Source organism: Carcharodon carcharias, chromosome 24 (genome assembly GCF_017639515.1).
Source record: "Carcharodon carcharias isolate sCarCar2 chromosome 24, sCarCar2.pri, whole genome shotgun sequence".
NCBI lineage: Eukaryota > Metazoa > Chordata > Chondrichthyes > Lamniformes > Lamnidae > Carcharodon > Carcharodon carcharias.
In genome coordinates this window covers 8,039,377-8,060,576 of record NC_054490.1, presented here as the reverse complement: position 1 = coordinate 8,060,576, position 21,200 = coordinate 8,039,377, and the positions used below count along the sequence as shown (strand labels likewise).

At 53.8% G+C, this 21,200-nt stretch overlaps 1 protein-coding gene across 2 annotated transcripts in view; it reads left to right on the top strand.

The window, feature by feature from the left end:
• The window catches only part of LOC121269312 (solute carrier family 43 member 3-like), a 69,149-nt gene that overhangs the window by 19,769 nt on the left and 28,180 nt on the right, over positions 1–21,200 (top strand). For both annotated transcript variants that reach the window (XM_041173853.1, XM_041173852.1), the window contains exons 4-7: positions 10,349–10,395; positions 13,839–13,915; positions 16,236–16,328; positions 20,988–21,127. In XM_041173853.1, coding sequence (XP_041029787.1) covers positions 10,349–10,395; positions 13,839–13,915; positions 16,236–16,328; positions 20,988–21,127 — 357 coding nt within the window. The remainder of the gene's footprint in view (positions 1–10,348; positions 10,396–13,838; positions 13,916–16,235; positions 16,329–20,987; positions 21,128–21,200) is intronic.

The window sequence follows — 21,200 nt, the reverse complement described above, 5'->3', positions numbered from 1 at the left end:
TTTGGTCGGCGTGAGACGGCTGCTCGGGGAGTTTAACTTCCCCACCCTGAAGGAGCGAAAGGGAGCTGGGAGGGGGAGTCTCGGCAATTCTCAGTGCCGAGGCCCTCCCTTTTACCCTGTGGAAAGTAACGGTAGCTACGGACAAACGAACATACGAAATAGGAGCAAAAGTAGGCCGTTCGGCCTCTCGAGCCTGATCTGTTTACGTTTTGAGTTCTACACTCCCATCTAACCCCAATAACCTGTGATTCCCTTGCCCAACGAGAATCTTATCCACCTCCGCATTAAAGATATACAGTGACCTCCCACCTCCACTGCCTTCTGAAGCAGAGAGTTCCAAAGCCACGCAACCCTTCTGAGAGAAAAAAATCACCAGCTCTTGAGGTTTTACATTGAACTAAATGAAAAGTTTTATTAATTTACACAGGTTAAAGTATATATACACGTGGCTTCAAATAACTAAAACCATAACTTCTAACAAATTCCCAAACTTTCCTCCATTAAGGCAACAGCAACCCAGACACCAGGCAAAGCGTCTTCTCGCCTTGCGAATTCTAAATGAGGTTCTTTCCACTTTGGTTCCTGTGGAGCCAATTGGAGGCTCACAGCTGCCTTTTGATCTCACATTGCCTCTGCCCTGCATACCCGGAAACTGCTGAAGTCATACCTACCACCGCTGGTTGGATGTAAATTCTCATTGTCTCACCAGCCCCTTCAAGCAACAAAACCCCTGTCGTGATACCAGTTTTTATTAGTAATGTAAACATGTGGCTTGGTAGCTGCTAGAAAGGTGTCAGTTTCCACCCCACTTATTTAAATGCTCTATTCAAAAAATACAAATGCACTCTTATCTCTCTTCCATATCAAAACGAGCGCACCTCACAGCGCCCACACTAAGCTGGCTTTAACCCAGTTAAGACACACCCACAGACTAAGCCTCTATTTTAAAAGAGAAATATTTTCCACTACTATTTTATACGTTAATAGCTTCAGCACAGGGACCAAAACCTCGGCCATAAGCATTGCTTGAGGGGAGGATTGCGTGTCGGCAAGCGCCGAGATTCTGATTTATTTTTCAGGATCAAATCTGAGCTCACAGCGGCAGTAGCCTCGTGGTTCTGTTACCGGACTAGGAACCCAGGGAGGCCTGAGTTAATGCTCGGGAGGTACGAGTTCAAACCCACCCACCACCACCACCCCCCAACCCCCCGCCGACGACAGCTGGGGCATATTCACGTTCTGTTAGCGGAAAAAATTATTGCTGGTATGGAGAGACTCGTTGCCAAAGCTCCGCGTGTTGCGCTCACCAGGACAAGCGCAAGAATGCCAAGTTTCTCTCGGAAATTTGTCTCTCTCTTTCTGCAAGACACCCACGCTCTCTGCTGCCAAACACTGATCATGAGTGAACCGTGGAATCTGAATCTGGCCTCAGTAATGCTGACGGTGAAGATATATATCAGGTTGTGGTTATCTGCTTCACTCGTGCTCTTTAGAGAAGGAAATCTGCCATCCTTAAGCACCCTCCCACCTCTCTTGATCCGATCTCGTGCCACATTCAGTCAGTTCCTGTGCTCCCTGTCATCCAGATCCCTCCAGCTGCTGCTCTTTCCTCGCCTTATGCTGATTACTCACTTTCCCCTCTTGTGAACGATCCAGCGAGTGGGCCCTTTCCACCCCAGCTGTCAGTAACGTTCACTGTGGGCCACTTCCTGTCCCTGTCACACACACACCATCAACTCCGCTTTCCCTGTCCCTCTCTCTCTCTCTCTCTCTCTCTCCTGCCTGCTCTCTCTTGCTTCCTTCTCCTGTGCATACCTGTCTCTTCTTTTTTCTGTTTGCCACTTTTAAACACTCTTAACTCTCTCTTGCCTGCTCCTATCCAGCTTCAGCCCTTCTCTACTATCTCTGTCTGATTCTCTCTCTGTCTGATTCTCTCTCTCTCTCTCTCTGTCTCTGTCTCTCTCTGCCTCCCCCCCATGCCGTCCCCTCCCTCCCTCTGCCTCCCCCTCTCTCTACCTCCCCCCTCTCTCTGCCTCCCCCCTCCCTCTGCCTCCCCCCTCTCTCTGCCTCACCCTCTCTTTGCCTCCCCCTCTCTCTGCCTCCCCCCCTCTGCCTCCCTCTCTCTAGTGAGGAAAAACGATTGCAGGAAAGGGATAAACCACCAAGGAAGTGGTAAGCCAGCCTATTGAGAAAGTTGCAAAAACAACAGAAGATGACCAAAAAAGCAATAAAGAGGGAGAAAATAAACATTGAGGGTAGCAAGTAACATCAAAATGGACATTATGAGCTTCTTTAAATATATGAAGAAAAGAGAGACCAAAATGAAGATCGGGCCCTTAGAGAATGAAACCGGGGAAATAATAATGGGGAACCAGGTAAAGGCAGAGGAGTTGAATAAATACTTTGCTTCAGTCTTCAGGGTAGAAGACATTAACAGCATTCCAAATATACTAAATAATCAAGGGGCAAAAGTGAGAGAGGAAATAAATACAATAACTATCACTAGAGAAAAAGCACTGGGGAAACTAATGGGGCTAAAGGCCGATAAATCCCCTGGACTTGATGGGTTACATCCTAGGATATTAAAGGAAGTAGCTACAGAGATAGTGGATGTACTGGTAGTAATCTTCCAAGAATCCTTAGATCCTGGAGAAGTCCCAGAGGATTGGAAAACTGCCAATGTCACACCCTTATTCAAAAAGGGAGGGAGAGAACAAACAGGTAGCTGCAGGCCAGTTAGCTTAACATCTGTCACTGGGAAAATATTCGAGTCTATTATAAAGGATGTAATAGCAGAGCATTTAGAAACGCATAAGATAATCAAGCAGAGTCAGCATGGCCACATGAAGAGGAAATCATGCCTGACAAATTTATTAGAATTCTCTGAGGAGGAAACAAGCAGGATAAATAAAGGGGAACCAGTAGATGTAATATATTTGGATTTCCCAGCTGTCAGTAACTTTCACTGTGGGCCACTTCCTCTCCCTCTCACACGCACACCATCATCTCCGCTTTCCCTATCCATCTCTCTCTCTCTCTCCTGCCTGCTCTCTCTTGCTTCCTTCTCCCGTGCATGGCTGTCTCTTCTTTTTTCTCTTTGCCACTTTTAAACTCTCTTGCCTGCTCCTACCCAGCTTCAGCCCTCCCCTACTATCTCTGCCTGATTCTCCCTCTCTGCCTGATTCTCCCTCTCTGTCTGATTCACTCTCTCTCTCTCTCTGTCTGATTCTCTCTCCCTCTCTGCCTGATTTTCCCTCTCTCTCTCTGGCTGATTCACTCTCTCTCTCTCTCTCCCTGTCTCTGCCTCTCTGTCTCTGCCTCTCTCTCTCTCGCTGCCTCCCTTTCTCTCTCTGCCTCCCTTTCTGTCTCTGCCTCTCTTTCTCTCTTTCTGTCTCTATCTTTTTCTCTCTCTCTCTCTCTTTCTGGCGCTCTCTGTCTCTCTTTCTGGCTCTCTCTCTCTCTTTCTGGCTCTCTCTCTCTCTCTCTTTCTGGCTCGCTCTCTTTATCTGGCTCGCTCTCTCTCTTTCTGGCTCTGACTCTCTCTCTCTTTCTGGTGCTCTCTCTCTTTCTGGCTTGCTCTCTCTCTCTTTCTGGCTCGCTCACTCTCTTTCTGGCTCTCTCTCTCTCTCTTTCTGGCTCGCTCTCTTTATCTGGCTCGCTCTCTCTCTTTCTGGCTCTGACTCTCTCTCTCTTTCTGGTGCTCTCTCTCTTTCTGGCTTGCTCTCTCTCTCTTTCTGGCTCACTCTCTCTCTTTCTGGCTCTCTCTCTCTCTCTTTCTGGCTCGCTCTCTTTATCTGGCTCGCTGTCTCTCTTTCTGGCTCTGACTCTCTCTCTCTTTCTGGCTCTGACTCTGTCTCTCTCTTTCTGGCTCTGTCTCTCTCTGTCTCTCTTTCTGTCTCTCTCTCTGTCTCTCTCTCTCTGTCTCTTTCTGTCTCTCTCTGTCTCTCTCTCTTTCTTTCTGTCTCTGTCTCTCTCTCTCTCCCTGTCTCTCTCTCCCCATCTCTCTCTCTCTCCCCCCATTTCTCTCGCTCTCTCTTTGTCTCTCCCCATCTGTCTCTCTTAGTCTCTCTCTCCCCGGTATATCCCAGTGAGGAAGAACGATTGCAGGAAAGGGATAAACCACCATTGTTAACCAAGGAAGTTGTAAGCCAGCTGATTGAGAAAGTTGCAAAAACCAACAGAAGATGACCAAAAAAGCAAAAAAGAGGGAGAAAATAAACATTGAGGGTAACAAGTAACATCAGAATGGACAGTAAGAGCTTCTTTAAATATATGAAGAGAGACCAAAGTGAACATAGGTCCCTTAGAGAATGAAACTGGGGAAATAATAATGGGGAACCAGGTAAAGGTAGAGGTGTTGAATAAATACTTTGCTTCAGTCTTCAGGGTAGAAGACACTAATAGCATTCCAAATATACTAAATAATCATGGGGCAAAAGTGGGGGAGGAAGTAAATACAATAACTATCACTAGAGAAAAAGCACTGGGGAAACTAATGGGGCTAAAGGCCGATAAATCCCCTGGACCTGATGGGTTACTTCCTAGGATATTAAAGGAAGTAGCTACAGAGATAGTGGATGCACTGGTAGTAATCTTCCAAGAATCCTTAGATCCTGGAGAAGACCCAGAGGATTGGAAAACTGCCATTGTCACACCCTTATCCAAAAAGGGGAGGGAAACAAAAAAACAGCTAACTACAGGCCAGTTAGTTTAACATCTGTCACTGGGAAAATGTTCGAGTCTATTATAAAGGATGTAATAGCAGAGCATTTAGAAACGCATAATCTAATCAAGCAGAGTCAGCATGGCTTCATGAAGAGGAAATCATGCCTGACAAATTTATTAGAATTCTCCGAGGAGGTAACAAGCAGGATAGATAAAGGGGAACCAGTAGATGTAATATATTTGGATTTCCAAAAGGCGATCGATCAGGTGAAAATGTGAGGTTATGCACTTTGGTAGGAAGAGTAGAGGAGCCGGAGATTACTTAAATGGAGAAAAAGGTGCAGCACAAAGGGATTTGGGGGGTCCTTGTGCATGAATCACCAAAAAGCTAACATACCAGTTCAGCAGGTAATAGGGAAGGCAAGTGAAATGTTGGCCTTTATTTCAAAGGGAATGGAGTATAAAGATAGGGAAGTCTTGCTAAAACTATACAAGGCACTAGTTAGACCACACCTAGAATACTGTGAACAGTTTTGGTCCCCTTATCTAAGGAAAGATATACTGGCATTGGAGACAATCCAGAGAAGGTTCACTAGGTTAATCCCGGGCATGGAGGGATTTTCTTATGAGGAGAGGTTGAGTAGGTTGGGCCTGTACTCACTGGAGTTTAGAAGAATGAGACGTGACCTTATTGAAATATATAAGATTCTTAGGGGGTTTGACAGGGTAGATACCGAGAGGTTGTTTCCCCTTGTGGGAGAGTCTAGGACCAGAGGGCATAATCTCAGAGTGAGAGGGTCTCCCATTTAAAACAGAGGTGAGGAGGAATTTCTTCTCTCAGAAGGTAGTGAATGTGTGGAATTCTTTACCGCAGAGAGCTATAGAGGCTGGGTCATTGAGTATATTCAAGGCTGAGATAGAGAGATTTTTAATCAGTCAGGGAATCGAGAGTTATGGGGAGGAGGCAGGATAGTGGAGTTGAGGATTATCAGATCAGCCATGATCTCATTGAATGGCGGAGCAGACTCGATGGGCCTACTTCTGCTGCCACGTCTTATGGTCTCTGCTCTCTCTCTCCGTCTCTCTCTCTCCAACTGTCTCTCCATCTCACTCTCTCCCTCTTCCCGTCTCTCTCCCTCTCTCTCTCTCTCTCTCTCCCTCCCTGTCTCTCTCTCCCTCTTCCCGTCTCTCTCCCTCTCTCTCTCTCTCTCTACTTCACTGTCTCTCTCTCCGTCTCCCCGTCTCTCTCTCTCTCTCTCTCTCTCTCTCCCGATCTCACTCTCTCTCTCCCTCCCAGTCTCTCTCCCTCTCCCCATCTCTCTCTCTCTCCCTCTCCCCATCTCTCTCTCTCCCTCTTCCCGTCTCTCTTTCTCCCTCTTCCCATCTCTCTCTCTCCCTCTGCCTCAATGCCTCTTTCTCTGCATCTCTCTCTTTCTCTGCGTCTCTTTCTCTCTCTGCATCTCTCTCTTTCTCTGCGTCTCTCTCTCTGCGTCTCTCTCTCTCTGCGTCTCTCTCTCTCTCTCAGCGTCTCTCTCTCTCTCTGCGTCTCTCTCTCTCTCTCTCTCTGCGTCTCTCTCTCTGCGTCTCTCTCTCTCTCGGCGTCTCTCTCTCTCTCTCTCTCTGCATCTCTCTCTTTCTGAGTCTCTCTCTCTGTGTCTCTCTCTCTCGGCGTCTCTCTCTCTCTCTGCGTCTCTCTCTCTCTCTCTCTGCGTCTCTCTCTCTGCCTCTCTCTCTGCATCTCTCTCTCTCTCTCTGTTTCTCTCAATCTCTCTCTCCCTGCCTGTTTGAATCTCTCTGCCTCTCTCCTTTCCTCTCTCTGTGTGTATCTGTCTGTCTGTTTCTCTCTCTCTTTTCCTGTCCCTCTATCTCTCTCTCTCTCTCCATCTGTCTCTCCCCACTTCCCAGTTATTGGGACTGTGATATCACATGAATTTCCCCACAACGTGACTGTTAAATCTGGACTCAAGTAAAATAATGTGTCAACATCCTTCCTTAATGTCATTTTTAAATCTGAATGCACATGTCCTGGCAGCTGGCTGAGGCAACCTTCTTCCCTCTGAGGGGATATTAATTTAGCATTGCCAACAAAAGAGACCTGTTGAAGCTTTTCATCTAGCACTCATCAGGACATTCGCAAGAATACCAATATAAGGGGGAAAACAGCAAGTTATACTGCCTGCGAGGAGCAGGCTGACTGGTTGGCAAGTGGCGTTGCCCTGTAGAATGTACCGCTGATGGCTGCCAAGCATCGTTTGAAATTTAAACCAGGCAGCTTGACCCTGATTGGTCAAGACATCGCCTTGAGGAATGAACCAGCGAATGGCTGTCACTTACTTTGCTTAGCTGAAGCAGGCACAAAGGGTGTAGGTAAAAGAGAAATCCTGCGGATGCCGGAAATCTGAAACGAAAACAGAAATAGCTGGAAAAGCTCAGCAGGTCTGACAGCATCTGCGGAGAGGAACATAGAATTAACGCTTCGAGTCCGTATGACTCTTCAACAGAAGACTCTTCATACATACATACATGTACGTCTGTATATGTTCTTTCTGTTTGCAGAGAACAAAGAAAATATCTCTCTCCGTCTCTCTCTCTCAGTCTCTCTCTCTCTCCGCCTCGCAGTCTCGCTCTCTCTCTCTCTCTTTCTCTCTCTGTCTCTCTCTCTGTGTCTCTCTCTCTCTCTCTCCGCCTCGCACTCTCGCTCTCTCTCTCTCTCTCTCCCTCTCCCCGTCTTAATATATGTGGCTTCCAGTGCAGGCAAATGTGCCCCACCGCGAGGCCAGCTGACAATCTCAAATCGTTTGTCAGCGTAATGTTTTTTTTTAGCGCACCCGGGATTGTTTAGCAGGTGCTGTCCGGTCACTGAATCACATCTAATGTTGGAGGCCGTGTGCTTTGAGTGTTGCAAGCACGGGCCGGTTGGGTACGGTCTGTACCCTGCCCGTTGTGAATGGCGGCTGGGACGCGCTGCTTGGATACGATCCACCCGTCTCCGGGGACTGTGCTGCCTGGGTACCCCAACATCACACTGGCACCGAAATCCTCACGCCGATCCACTCAGTTGCCGTGGTGCTCTCTGCCCTGAGGATAACAACCCCTGCCTTCTCCGGTCCCTCCGCGTGGACCGAAGCCCCTCGTTCCTGGAACCACTCAGGCCACTCTCACACCCGCGCCCGCTCCAAGGCCTTGATGCCCTTCCGAAAGCGTTGGGGCCCGGAATCGGACACGGCCTTCCAGCTTGGAGTCTGGCCTGGTGCCTGGTGAAGGATTCTCGGAGGCCCGTTCACAGGAGGTTCGCTCGGCCGATTCCTGGGGTGAAGTGGGCGGGCGGGGGGGGGGGTGGTTTTGTCTGGTGAGGAGAGGGTGAACAGGTTGGGCCCTGTACCCATTGGAGTTGAGAAGAATGGGGGCGGGGGGGGGTGCAATCTTATTGAAACATATCAGATTCTGAGGGGGGGAGGGGGCTTGACAGGGTGGATGCTGAGAGAATGCTTCCCTCCCTCGTGGGGGAATCTAGGGGGGCAAAGTATCAAAGTAAGGGGCCTCCCATTGAAGACGGAGATGAGGAGGAATTTCCGCTCTCAGAAGAATTCACCAAGGCTCCTTCGGCGGCACCTTCCAAACCCACGACCACTACCATCCAGAAGGAGAAGGGCGGCAGACACAAGGGAACCATGGCCATAGAAAAGTTACAGCACAGAAGGAGGCCATTCGGCCCATCTTGTCCATGCCAGCCCGAGGACACCCAGCTGCCCTTTCCAATCCCACCTCCCTGCAACCGGCCCATTGCCCTGCAGCTTTACAGCGCTGAAGGTGCAAGATCCAGGTGCTTTTTAAAAGCGTTTAGAGTTTCTGCCTCTACCACCAACTTGGGCAGCGAATTCCAGACACCCACTACCCTCTGCGTAAAAAAGTTCTTCCTCATGTCCCCCCTACACCTTCTGCCACTTATCTTGAATCTATGTCCCCTGGTTCTCAAATTCTCCACCAAGGGAAACAATTTTATCCTGTCCGCTCTATCTATTCCCCTCATAATTTTGTACACCTCAACCAAGTCACCTCTCAGCCTTCTTTGTTCTAAGGAAAATAACCCCAACCTATCGAATCTCTCCTCGTAGCTACAATTTTCCAATCCTGGCAACGTTCTTGTAACCCTCCTCCGCACTCTTTCCAGAGATATTATGTCCTTCCTGTAATGTGGTGACCAGAACAGTACACAATACTACAGTTTTGGCCTCACCAGTGTTTTATACAATTCCAACATCTTACTTTTATATTCCATACCTCTGCCAATGAAGGAGAGCATTCCATATGCCTTCTTTACAACATGGTCTACTTTAACTGCTGCCTTCAGGGACCTGTGTACTTGTACGCCAAGCTCCCTCACTTCATCTACCCCTCTTAGTATATTCCCATTTATTGTGTAATCCCTGTAACTGTTTGACCTCCCTAAATATATGACCTCACACATCTCTATGTTAATCCATCTGCCACTTAACCGCCCTCTCCACCAACCCATCATTTTGGAACACAAGCACCTGGAAGTTCCCCTCCAAGTCACTCACCATCCTGACTTGGAAATATATCAGCCGTTCCTTCACTGTCGCTGGGTCAAAATCCTGGAACTCCCTCCCTAACAGCGCCGTGGGTGTACCTACACCACACGGACAAAACCCTGGAACTCCCTCCCTAACAGCACTGTGGGTGTACCTACACCACACAGACAAAATCCTGGAACTCCCTCCCTAACAGCACCATGGGTGTACCTACACCACACGGGGACAAAATCCCGGAACTCCCTCCCTAACAGCGCTGTGGGTGTACCTACACCACATGGACAAAGTCCCGGAACTCCCTCCCTAACAGCGCTGTGGGTGTACCTACACCACACGGACAAAATCCTGGAACTCCCTCCCTAACAGCGCTGTGGGTGTACCTACACCACACGGGGACAAAATCCTGGAACTCCCTCCCTAACAGCACTGTGGGTGTACCTACATCACACAGACAAAATCCTGGAACTCCCTCCCTAACAGCGCCGTGGCTGTACCTACACCACACGGACAAAATCCTGGAACTCCCTCCCTAACAGCACCGTGGGTTTACCTACACCACACGGACAAAATCCTGGAACTCCCTCCCTAACAGCGCCGGGGGTGTACATACACCACATGGACAAAGTCCTGGAACTCCCTCCCTAACAGCGCCGGGGGTGTACATACACCACATGGACAAAATCCTGGAACTCCCTCCCTAACAGCGCTGTGGGTGTACCTACACCAAACGGGGACTGCAGCGGCTCAAGAAGGCAGCTCACCACCCACCACCTTCTCAAGGGGGCAATTAGGGATGGGCAATAAATGCTGGGCCCAGCCAGCGAGGCCCACATCCCCGTGAATGAGTTTTCTTTTGAAAAAGAGGGTCGTGAGTCTGTGGAAGTCTCTCCACCCGGAGAGCAGCAGAGGCCGGGTCAGTGAATATATTCAAGGCTGAGTTTGATTTTTGATTGACACAGGAGTGGAGGGTTAAGGGGTGGGGTGGGGGCGGTGGGTGGGGGGCGGCGTTGGGGGGCGCGGTTTGCAGGCCGGAAAGCGGGGTTAAGGGAGGGGGGTGGTTTGGTGGGCAAGCGAGGGTCTGGTTTAACGTATGCTGTGTGTAATTTTTTTTTTGTTGTTTCTTGCCCCAGATTCCTGTACACTTCAGCCACCCTGATGATCGCCTTCTCTACTGCAGGTGAGTCCAAGTCCTTCCGAGATCTCGAGGGACGTGACAGGGAGGGCACGGGGAAAGTTCCCCCTGTCCGAGAACCCTGAGGGATGAAGGGAGAGGGGGAGCTGAGACAGCGGGTGTGGTCTCTGAGCTCCAGTCGTTAATGGTGACAGAACAGGTTGAGGAAGTGGCTAAAAAGTCTCACAGGATCCTGGGATTTGTAAATCGGGACCTAGAGAACAAAAGCAAAGAAATTATGATAAATCTGTAAAAACAGCCTCAACTGACCTCAGCCAGTTCTGGACACTGCCCTTTAGAAAGGACGTCGAAGGCATTGGAGAGAGTGCAGAAGGAATAATTTGACAAGGAAGTATTCGATGAACGGCAGGACACTAGGAAGTTCTGAGGAACAAAGGGACTTTGGCGTGTGTGTCCATAGATCTCTGAAGGTGGAGGGGCATGTTAGTGGGGTGGTGAAAAAGGCATTTGGGACACTTGCCTTTATCGATCGAGGCGTAGATTACAAAAGCGGGGAGGTCATGTTGGAGTTGTATAGAGCCTTGGTGAGGCCACAGCTGGAGTACTATGTGCAGTTCTGGTCGCCACATTATAGGAAGGATGTGATTGCACTGGAGGGGGTGCTGAGGAGATTCACCAGGATGTTGCCTGGGATGAAACATTTAAGTTATGAAGAGAGGTCGGATAGACTTGGGTTGTTTCGGTTGGAGCAGAGAAGACTGAGGGGTGACCTGATCGAGGTGTACAAGATTGAGGGGCATGGACAGGGTGAATAGGGAGCAGCTGTTCCCCTTTAGTTGAAGGGTCAGTCACGAGGGGACATAAGTTCAAGGTGAAGGGCAGGAGGTTTAGGGGGGGGATGTGAGGAGCTTTTTTAACCAGAGGGTGGTGAGGGTCTGGGATGCGCTGTCTGGGAGGGTGGTGGAGGTGGGTTAGCCTCACACCCTTTAAAAAGTACCTGGATGAGCGCTCGGCATCGTCATAACATTCAAGGCTATGGGCCAAGTGCTGGTGAATGGGGTTAGGGAGGTAGGTCAGGTGTTTCTCACGTGTCGGTGCAGACTCGATGGGCCGAAGGGCCTCTTCTGTACTGAGAGATTCTGTGAATCTGTGAAAAGATTCACAAGAATGATTCAGTAGCCCTGGCTACAGCAGTGTAGGGTTATGTTATGGACTAATAATCCAGGGTACAGTAGTGTAGGGGTTATGTTACTGGACTAATAATCCAGGGTACAGTAGTGTAGGGGTTACATTACTGGACTAATAATCCAGGGTACAGTAGTGTAAGGGTTATGTTATGGACTAATAATCCAGGGTACAGTAGTGTAGGGGTTATGTTAGTGGACTAATAATCCAGGGTACAGTAGTGTAGGGGTTACGTTACTGGACTAATAATCCAGGGTACAGTAGTGTAGGGGTTACGTTACTGGACTAATAATCCAGGGTACAGTAGTGTAGGGGTTATGTTACTGGACTAATAATCCAGGGTACAGTAGTGTAGGTGTTATGTTACTGGACTAATAATCCAGGGTACAGTAGTGTAAGGGTTATGTTACTGGACTAATAATTCAGGGTACAGTAGTGTAGGGGTTATGTTACTGGACTAATAATCCAGGGTACAGTAGTGTAGGGGTTATGTTACTGGACTAATAATCCAGGGTACAGTAGTGTAAGAGTTATGTTATGGACTAATAATCCAGGGTACAGTAGTGTAGGTGTTATGTTACTGGACTAATAATCCAGGGTACAGTAGTGTAAGGGTTATGTTACTGGACTAATAATCCAGGGTACAGTAGTGTAGGGGTTATATTACTGGACTAATAATCCAGGGTACAGTAGTGTAGGGGTTATGTTACTGGACTAATAATCCAGGGTACAGTAGTGTAAGAGTTATGTTATGGACTAATAATCCACTGTACAGTAGTGTAGGGGTTACGTTACTGGACTAATAATCCAGGATACAGTAGTGTAGGGGTTACGTTACTGGACTAATAATCCAGGGTACAGTAGGGTAGGGGCTACGTTATTGGACTAATAATCCAGGGTACATAGTGTAGGGGTTATGTTACTGGACTAATAATCCAGGGTACAGTAGTGTAGGGGCTACGTTACTGGACTAATAATCCAGGGTACAGTAGTGTAGGGGTTACATTACTGAACTAATAATCCAGGGTACAGTAGTGTAGGGGCTACGTTACTGGACTAATAATCCAGGGTACAGTAGTGTAGGGGTTACGTTACTGGACTAATAATCCAGGGTATAGAAGTGTAGGGGTTACATTACTGGACTAATAATCCAGGGCACAGTAGTGTAGGGGTTACGTTACTGGACTAATAATTCAGGGTACAGTAGTGTAGGGGTTATGTTACTGGACTAATAATCCAGGGTACAGTAGTGTAGGGGTTACGTTACTGGACTAATAATCCAGGGTACAGTAGTGTAGAGGTTACGTTACTGGACAAATAAACCAGGGTACAGTAGTGTAGCGGTTACGTTACTGGACTAATAATCCAGGGTACAGTAGTGTAGGGGTCCCGTTACTGCACTAATAATCCAGGGTACAGTAGTGTAGGGGTCCCGTTACTGCACTAATAATCCAGGGTACAGTAGTGTAGGGGTCCCGTTACTGCACTAATAATCCAGGGTACAGTAGTGTAGGGGTCCCGTTACTGCACTAATAATCCAGGGTACAGTAGTGTAGGGGTCCCGTTACTGCACTAATAATCCAGGGTACTGCATTTTAGCCCAACTCAAAGAGACTTGAACCACATAATCCAAACTGACACTTCAGATTCAGGTACCGAGGCAACACTGCACTGTCAGAGGGTCAGTACTGAGGGAGTGCAGCACTGTCGGAGCGTCAGTACTGAGGGAGTGCAGCACTGTCGGATCGTCAGTACTGAGGGAGTGCAGCACTGTCGGAGGGTCAGTACTGAGGGAGTGCCGCACTGTCGGAGCGTCAGTACTGAAGGAGTGCAGCACTGTCGGAGGGTCAGTACTGAGGGACTGCCGCACTGTCAGAGGGTCAGTACTGAGGGAGTGCCGCACTGTCAGAGGGTCAGTACTGAGGGAGTGCCGCACTGTCGGAGGGTCAGTACTGAGGGAGTGCAGCACTGTCGGAGGGTCAGTACTGAGGGAGTGCTGCACTGTCAGAGGATCAGTACTGAGGGAGTGCCGCACTGTCGGAGGGTCAGTACTGAGGGAGTGCCGCACTGTCAGAGGGTCAGTACTGAGGGAGCGCCGCACTGTCAGAGGGTCAGTACTGAGGGAGTGCCGCACTGTCGGAGGATCAGTACTGAGGGAGTGCCGCACTGTCGGAGGATCAGTACTAAGGGACTGCCGCACTGTCAGGGGTACACTGCTGAGGGAGTGCTGCACTGTATAAATGCAAGATTTCTTGTTCTCACTCAGTATCTTTTCTCTCTCTCTCTCTCTCTCTCTCTCATAGCTAGTGCAGTACTGTTGTTCCCAGCGATCTGCTTCCTTGCCGTGGGTGGAATTCTCTTCCTGCTGACGAACATGCAGGTAATCTTGAACGGCTATGTTTATATGTGCCCCCTACACCCCTCACACATGCCCAGTTGCAGTTTTCAGCATAAGGGTCAGGGGGTCAGCTGGCAGCATTAAAGCAACAAGTAGGCTTGATGCACACTAACAATAAAGAGCAAATCGCCCTTTTGTTTTTAGATCTGTCCAGTCCTTAACCAAATGCAGGCTCTTGTATCCCGTCCACTATTCATTTAGTAGCTGTAAAACATGCTTCGGACGATTCAGTAATGTTGAAGATATCTAATCGGGAATTTTCAGTAAATCAGCTTCCCTATCTGGAGAATTGATTGTAATATTTCAGAATCCTTTACTAGGTACAGTTATGGCCTCCATAAGAAAGTACACGATTGCATGAGACGCAATTTACAGGAGGTTCACCAGGCTGATTCCTGGAATGAAAGGTTTATGTTTGAGAGGAAAGGCTGAGCAAGTTAGATTGATACTCATAGAAGAATGAGAGGTGAGCACCGCACTGTCAGAGGGTCAGTACTGAGGGAGCGCCGCACTGTCGGAGGGTCAGTACTGAGGGAGTGCCGCACTGTCGGAGGGTCAGTACTGAGGGAGTGCCGCACTGTCGGAGGGTCAGTACTGAGGGAGTGCCGCACTGTCAGAGGGTCAGTACTGGGGGAGTGCCATACTATCGGAGGGTCAGTATTGAGGGAGCGCTGCACTGTCGGAGGGTCAGTACTGAGGGAGTGCCGCACTGTTGGAGGGTCAGTACTGAGGGAGTGCCGCACTGTCGGAGGGTCAGTACTGAGGGAGTGCCGCATTGTTGGAGGGTCAGTACTGAGCAAGCGCCACACTGTAGGAGGGTCAATACTGAGGCAGCGCCGCACTGTCGGAGGGTCAGTACTGAGGGAGCGCCGCACTGTCGGAGGGTCAGTACTGAGGGAGCACGGACTGTCGGAGGCTCAGTACTGAGGGAGTGCCGCACTGTCGGAGGGACAGTACTGAGGGAGCGCCGCACTGTCAGAGGGTCAATACTGAGGGAGCGCCGCACTGTCGGAGGGTCAGTACTGAGGGAGTGCCGCACTGTCGGAGGGTCAGTACTGAGGGAGTGCCGCATTGTTGGAGGGTCAGTACTGAGGGAGTGCCGCACTGTCGGATGGTCAGTACTGAGGGAGTGCCGCATTGTTGGAGGGTCAGTACTGAGGGAGCGCCGCAGTGTTGGAGGGTCAGTACTGAGGGAGCGCCACACTGTCGGAGGGTCAATACTGAGGCAGCGCCGCACTGTCAGAGGGTCAGTACTGAGGGAGCGCCGCACTATCAGAGGGTCAGTACTGAGGGAGTGCCGCACTGTCGGAGGGTCAGTACTGAGGGAGTGCCGCACTGTCAGAGGGTCAGTACTGAGGGAGTACCGCACTGTCGGAGGGTCAGTACTGAGGGAGCGCCGCACTGATACAGCGTCTGTACTGAGGGAGCGCCGCACTGTCGGAGGGACAGTACTAAGGGAATGCCGCACTGTCGGAGGGTCAGTACTGAGGGAGTGTCGCACTGTCAGAGGGTCAGTACTGAGGGAGTGCCGCATTGTTGGAGGGTCAGTACTGAGGGAGTGCCGCACTGTCGGAGGGTCAGTACTGAGTGAGTGCCGCACTGTCTGAGGGTCAGTACTGAGGGAGTGCTGCACTGTCTGAGGGTCAGTACTGGGGCAGTGCTGCACTGTCGGAGGTGCCGTCATTTGGATGAGACATTAAACCTGCTCTAACGCTCGGTGAGACGTTGAAGGCTCCCCCGACCGTTGTTGGGAAGGAAAGCAGGGGGCACGGTTCCCCCCCACCCCCATCGGCCTGCGTGAGGACCCGCCGCTCAGCTCGGATTTTGAACAACAGATGAGCTGGCCGTTCAGGGCGTTGCTCTGCGTGGGATCTTGCTGTGCGTGAATCGGTGCAGAGGCCTGGCTCCTTTTGCGAGCGAAACATCCAATCGGAGTTTGGTGGGAGGGGTGGCGGGCCGGTGTCTCGATGCCTCTGCTGATGTACGGTATGTGGCCGTTAACGGTCAGAGACCCCCCCCCCCCACCCACCACCGCCCCAGCTGGGCCTTTCTCCGCTCTGCGCGTGTGCGCTCGTGAGTGTGAGTGACCGGGGGCTGCCTCATTGCCTCTTCGGGTATCAGTGAGGTCATGTAAACTCGGCACCAGGCCGTGACTGGAGCCTGGGTCTTTCCTGCTGCCTGTGGCCCAGCAGTTGACGCGGGCAGCCTGGGAGTGTGGCTTCCAGCGTTTGTAGGCCCCCCTCAGAGCTACGCTGACAGTTTCTCTTGCCTCTGCACCCCCCCTCCCACCCCCCACCCTCAGGTCGGAAACTTGTTTGGGAAAAAGCGGTCCACGATTATCACGCTGTACAACGGAGCGTTCGATTCCTCGTCGGCCGTGTTCCTGGTGATCAAGGTGAGATGGGGCAGGCATCGAAACCAACTCACGAGAGCCGTCCAGGGGCCAGTGATTGGGGCGAGCGACGGAGACTGGGGCGCGGGGAGAGATTTGGATAGAGGAGGCTCGAGGGGAGAGTTCGGCGGGGGGGGGGGGTGGGGGGTGATCTCTGGGGGGGAGATGGAGAGGGAGACTTGGGGGTGGCGCAAGAGGGGAGGCTCGGGGTGGGGGGAGAGATGGAGAGGGGAGGCTCGGGGTTGGGGGAGAGATGGAGAGGGGAGGCTCGGGGTGGGGGGAGAGATGGAGAGGGGAGGCTCGGGGTGGGGGGAGAGATGGAGAGGGGAGGCTCGGTGCGTGGGGAGAGATGGAGAGGGGAGGCTCGGGGTGGGGGGAGAGATGGAGAGGGGAGGCTCGGGGTTGGGGGAGAGATGGAGAGGGGAGGCTCGGGGTTGGGGGAGAGATGGAGAGGGGAGGCTCGGTGTGTGGGGAGAGATGGAGAGGGGAGGCTCGGGGTGGGGGGAGAGATGGAGAGGGGAGGCTCGGGGTTGGGGGAGAGATGGAGAGGGGAGGCTCGGTGCGTGGGGAGAGATGGAGAGGGGAGGCTCTGGGTTGGGGGAGAGATGGAGAGGGGAGTCTCTGGGTTGGGGAGAGATGGAGAGGGGAGGCTCGGTGTGTGGGGAGAGATGGAGAGGGGAGGCTCGGGGTGGGGGGAGAGATGGAGAGGGGAGGCTCGGGGTTGGGGGAGAGATAGAGAGGGGAGGCTCGGTGCGTGGGGAGAGATGGAGAGGGGAGGCTCTGGGTTGGGGGGAGAGATGGAGAGGGGAGTCTCTGGGTTGGGGATAGATGGAGAGGGGAGGCTCGGTGTGTGGGGAGAGATGGAGAGGGGAGGCTCGGGGTGGGGGGAGAGATGGAGAGGGGAGGCTCGGTGTGTGGGGAGAGATGGAGAGGGGAGGCTCTGGGTGGGGGGAGAGATGGAGAGGGGAGGCTCTGCGTTGGGGGAGAGATGGAGAGCGGAGGCTCGGGGTTGGGGGAGAGATGGAGAGGGGAGGCTCGGGGTTGGGGGAGAGATGGAGAGGGGAGGCTCGGTGTGTGGGGAGAGATGGAGAGGGGAGGCTCGGTGTGTGGGGAGAGATGGAGAGGGGAGGCTCGGGGTTGGGGGAGAGATAGAGAGGGGTGGCTCGGGGTGGGGGGAGAGATGGAGAGGGGAGGCTCGGTGTGTGGGGAGAGATGGAGAGGGGAGGCTCGGGGTTGGGGGAGAGATGGAGAGGGGAGGCTCGGGGTTGGGGGAGAGATGGAGAGGGGAGGCTCGGTGTGTGGGGAGAGATGGAGAGGGGAGGCTCGGGGTGGGGGGAGAGATGGAGAGGGGAGGCTCGGGGTTGGGGGAGAGATGGAGAGGGGAGGCTCGGTGCGTGGGGAGAGATGGAGAGGGGAGGCTCTGGGTTGGGGGAGAGATGGAGAGGGGAGTCTCTGGGTTGGGGAGAGATGGAGAGGGGAGGCTCGGTGTGTGGGGAGAGATGGAGAGGGGAGGCTCGGGGTGGGGGGAGAGATGGAGAGGGGAGGCTCGGGGTTGGGGGAGAGATGGAGAGGGGAGGCTCGGTGCGTGGGGAGAGATGGAGAGGGGAGGCTCTGGGTTGGGGGAGAGATGGAGAGGGGAGTCTCTGGGTTGGGGATACATGGAGAGGGGAGGCTCGGTGTGTGGGGAGAGATGGAGAGGGGAGGCTCGGGGTTGGGGGAGAGATGGAGAGGGGAGGCTCGAGGTTGGGGGAGAGATGGAGAGGGGAGGCTCGGGGTTGGGAGAGAGATAGAGAGGGGTGGCTCGGGGTGGGGGGAGAGATGGAGAGGGGAGGCTCGGGGTTGGGGGAGAGATGGAGAGGGGAGGCTCTGGGTGGGGGGAGAGATGGAGAGGGGAGGCTCTGCGTTGGGGGAGAGATGGAGAGCGGAGGCTCGGGGTTGGGGGAGAGATGGAGAGGGGAGGCTCGGGGTTGGGGGAGAGATGGAGAGGGGAGGCTCGGTGTGTGGGGAGAGATGGAGAGGGGAGGCTCGGTGTGTGGGGAGAGATGGAGAGGGGAGGCTCGGGGTTGGGGGAGAGATAGAGAGGGGTGGCTCGGGGTGGGGGGAGAGATGGAGAGGGGAGGCTCGGTGTGTGGGGAGAGATGGAGAGGGGAGGCTCGGGGTTGGGGGAGAGATGGAGAGGGGAGGCTCGGGGTTGGGGAGAGATGGAGAGGGGAGGCTCGGTGTGTGGGGAGAGATGGAGAGGGGAGGCTCGGGGTGGGGGGAGAGATGGAGAGGGGAGGCTCGGGGTTGGGGGAGAGATGGAGAGGGGAGGCTCGGTGCGTGGGGAGAGATGGAGAGGGGAGGCTCTGGGTTGGGGGAGAGATGGAGAGGGGAGTCTCTGGGTTGGGGAGAGATGGAGAGGGGAGGCTCGGTGTGTGGGGAGAGATGGAGAGGGGAGGCTCGGGGTGGGGGGAGAGATGGAGAGGGGAGGCTCGGGGTTGGGGGAGAGATAGAGAGGGGAGGCTCGGTGCGTGGGGAGAGATGGAGAGGGGAGGCTCTGGGTTGGGGGAGAGATGGAGAGGGGAGTCTCTGGGTTGGGGATAGATGGAGAGGGGAGGCTCGGTGTGTGGGGAGAGATGGAGAGGGGAGGCTCGGGGTTGGGGGAGAGATGGAGAGGGGAGGCTCGGGGTTGGGGGAGAGATGGAGAGGGGAGGCTCGAGGTTGGGGGAGAGATGGAGAGGGGAGGCTCGGGGTTGGGAGAGAGATAGAGAGGGGTGGCTCGGTGTGGGGGGAGAGATGGAGAGGGGAGGCTCGGGGTTGGGGGAGAGATGGAGAGGGGAGGCTCGGGGTTGGGGGAGAGATGGAGAGGGGAGGCTCGGTGTGTGGGGAGAGATGGAGAGGGGTGGCTCGGGGTGGGGGGAGAGATGGAGAGGGGTGGCTCGGGGTGGGGGGAGAGATGGAGAGGGGAGGCTCGGTGTGTGGGGAGAGATGGAGAGGGGAGGCTCGGGGTGGGGGGAGAGATGGAGAGGGGAGGATCGGTGTGTGGGGAGAGATGGAGAGGGGAGGCTCGGGGTTGCGGGAGAGATGGAGAGGGGAGGCTCGGGGTGGGGGGAGAGATGGAGAGGGGAGGCTCGGGGTTGGGGGAGAGATGGAGAGGGGAGGCTCGGGGTGGGGGGAGAGATGGAGAGGGGAGGCTCGGGGTTGGGGGAGAGATGGAGAGGGGAGGCTCGGGGTTGGGGGAGAGATGGAGAGGGGAGGCTCGGTGCGTGGGGAGAGATGGAGAGGGGAGGCTCGGGGTTGGGGGAGAGATGGAGAGGGGAGGCTCGGGGTTGGGGGAGAGATGGAGAGGGGAGGCTCGGGGTGGGGGGAGAGATGGAGAGGGGAGGCACGGGGTTGGGGGATAGATGGAGAGGGGAGGCTCGGGGTTGGGCGAGAGATGGAGAGGGGAGGCTCGGGGTTGGGGGAGAGATGGAGAGGGGAGGCTCGGGGTTGGGGGAGAGATGGAGAGGGGTGGCTCGGGGTTGGGGGAGAGATGGAGAGGGGAGGCTCGGGGTTGGGGGAGAGATGGAGAGGGGAGGCTCGGGGTTGGGGGAGAGATGGAGAGGGGAGGCTCGGGGTTGGGGGAGAGATGGAGAGGGGAGGCTCGGTGCGTGGGGAGAGATGGAGAGGGGAGGCTCGGGGTTGGGGGAGAGATGGAGAGGGGAGGCTCGGGGTTGGGGGAGAGATGGAGAGGGGAGGCTCGGTGCGTGGGGAGAGATGGAGAGGGGAGGCTCGGGGTGGGGGGAGAAATGGAGAGGGGAGGCTCGGTGTGTGGGGAAAGATGGAGAGGGGAGGCTCGGGGTTGGGGGAGAGATGGAGAGGGGAGGCTCGGGGTGGGGGGAGAGATGGAGAGGGGAGGCTCGGTGCGTGGGGAAAGATGGAGAGGGGAGGCTCGGTGCGTGGGGAGAGATGGAGAGGGGAGGCTCGGTGTGTGGGGAGAGATGGAGAGGGGAGGCTCGGGGTTGGGGGAGAGATGGAGAGGGGAGGCTCGGGGTTGGGGGAGAGATGGAGAGGGGAGGCTCGGGGTTGGGGGAGAGATGGAGAGGGGAGGCTCGGGGTTGCGGGAGAGATGGAGAGGGGAGTCTCTGGGTTGGGAGAGATGGAGAGGGGAGGCTCGAGGTTGGGGGAGAGATGGAGAGGGGAGGCTCGGGGTTGGGGGAGAGATGGAGAGGGGAGGCTCTGGGTTGGGGAAGAGTTTGAGAGAGGCCTGAGACAAAGCGAGACTGGGGGTTTCGAGTGGCAGAGAGGGCGAGGTCAGAGGGGCGGCAAGACAGTGTGGGGTTGGCAGAGATGGGTGCAGAGGACAGTGAACGAGAGAGTGAGCATGGCAGGAGAGAGAGAGAGAGAGAGAGAGAGAGGGTGTGGAGGTGGCAGAAGGGATGGAAGGAGAGAGAGAGATGGACGAAGACCGCTTTAGAGAGGGAGTGGGGTCCAGAGGAGGTGCTAGAGGGTGTCGCAGCAGCGAAAGAGAGTGTGTGGAAGTGGGTTAGGGAGTTCTCCGAGGGGGGGACATCACGGAGAAGGTCAGAGCAAGGGTCTGGGTGTAGGCTGAGGGGGGAGGGTCAGGTGATAGCAGTGGCGAAATGTACCTGTTGTTTTATCTGAGACCCACACCCCTCCCCTACCGGGCCTGTCTCTCTGTAGGTTTTGTACGAGACTGGAATGTCCCTGAGGAACATGTTCCTTTTCATTAGCTGCCTCAGCTCCATCCACATCATGCGGACATACGTGCTGCTTCCCAGGAGAAAAATTCCATACCCTGTGCCAGAGGGGTACACCTATGGGTAAGGTGGAGTGAATGACAGACTGGAATCTAATCGAGGGGTTCGGGGGGGTTTATATATAGAATAGCAGATA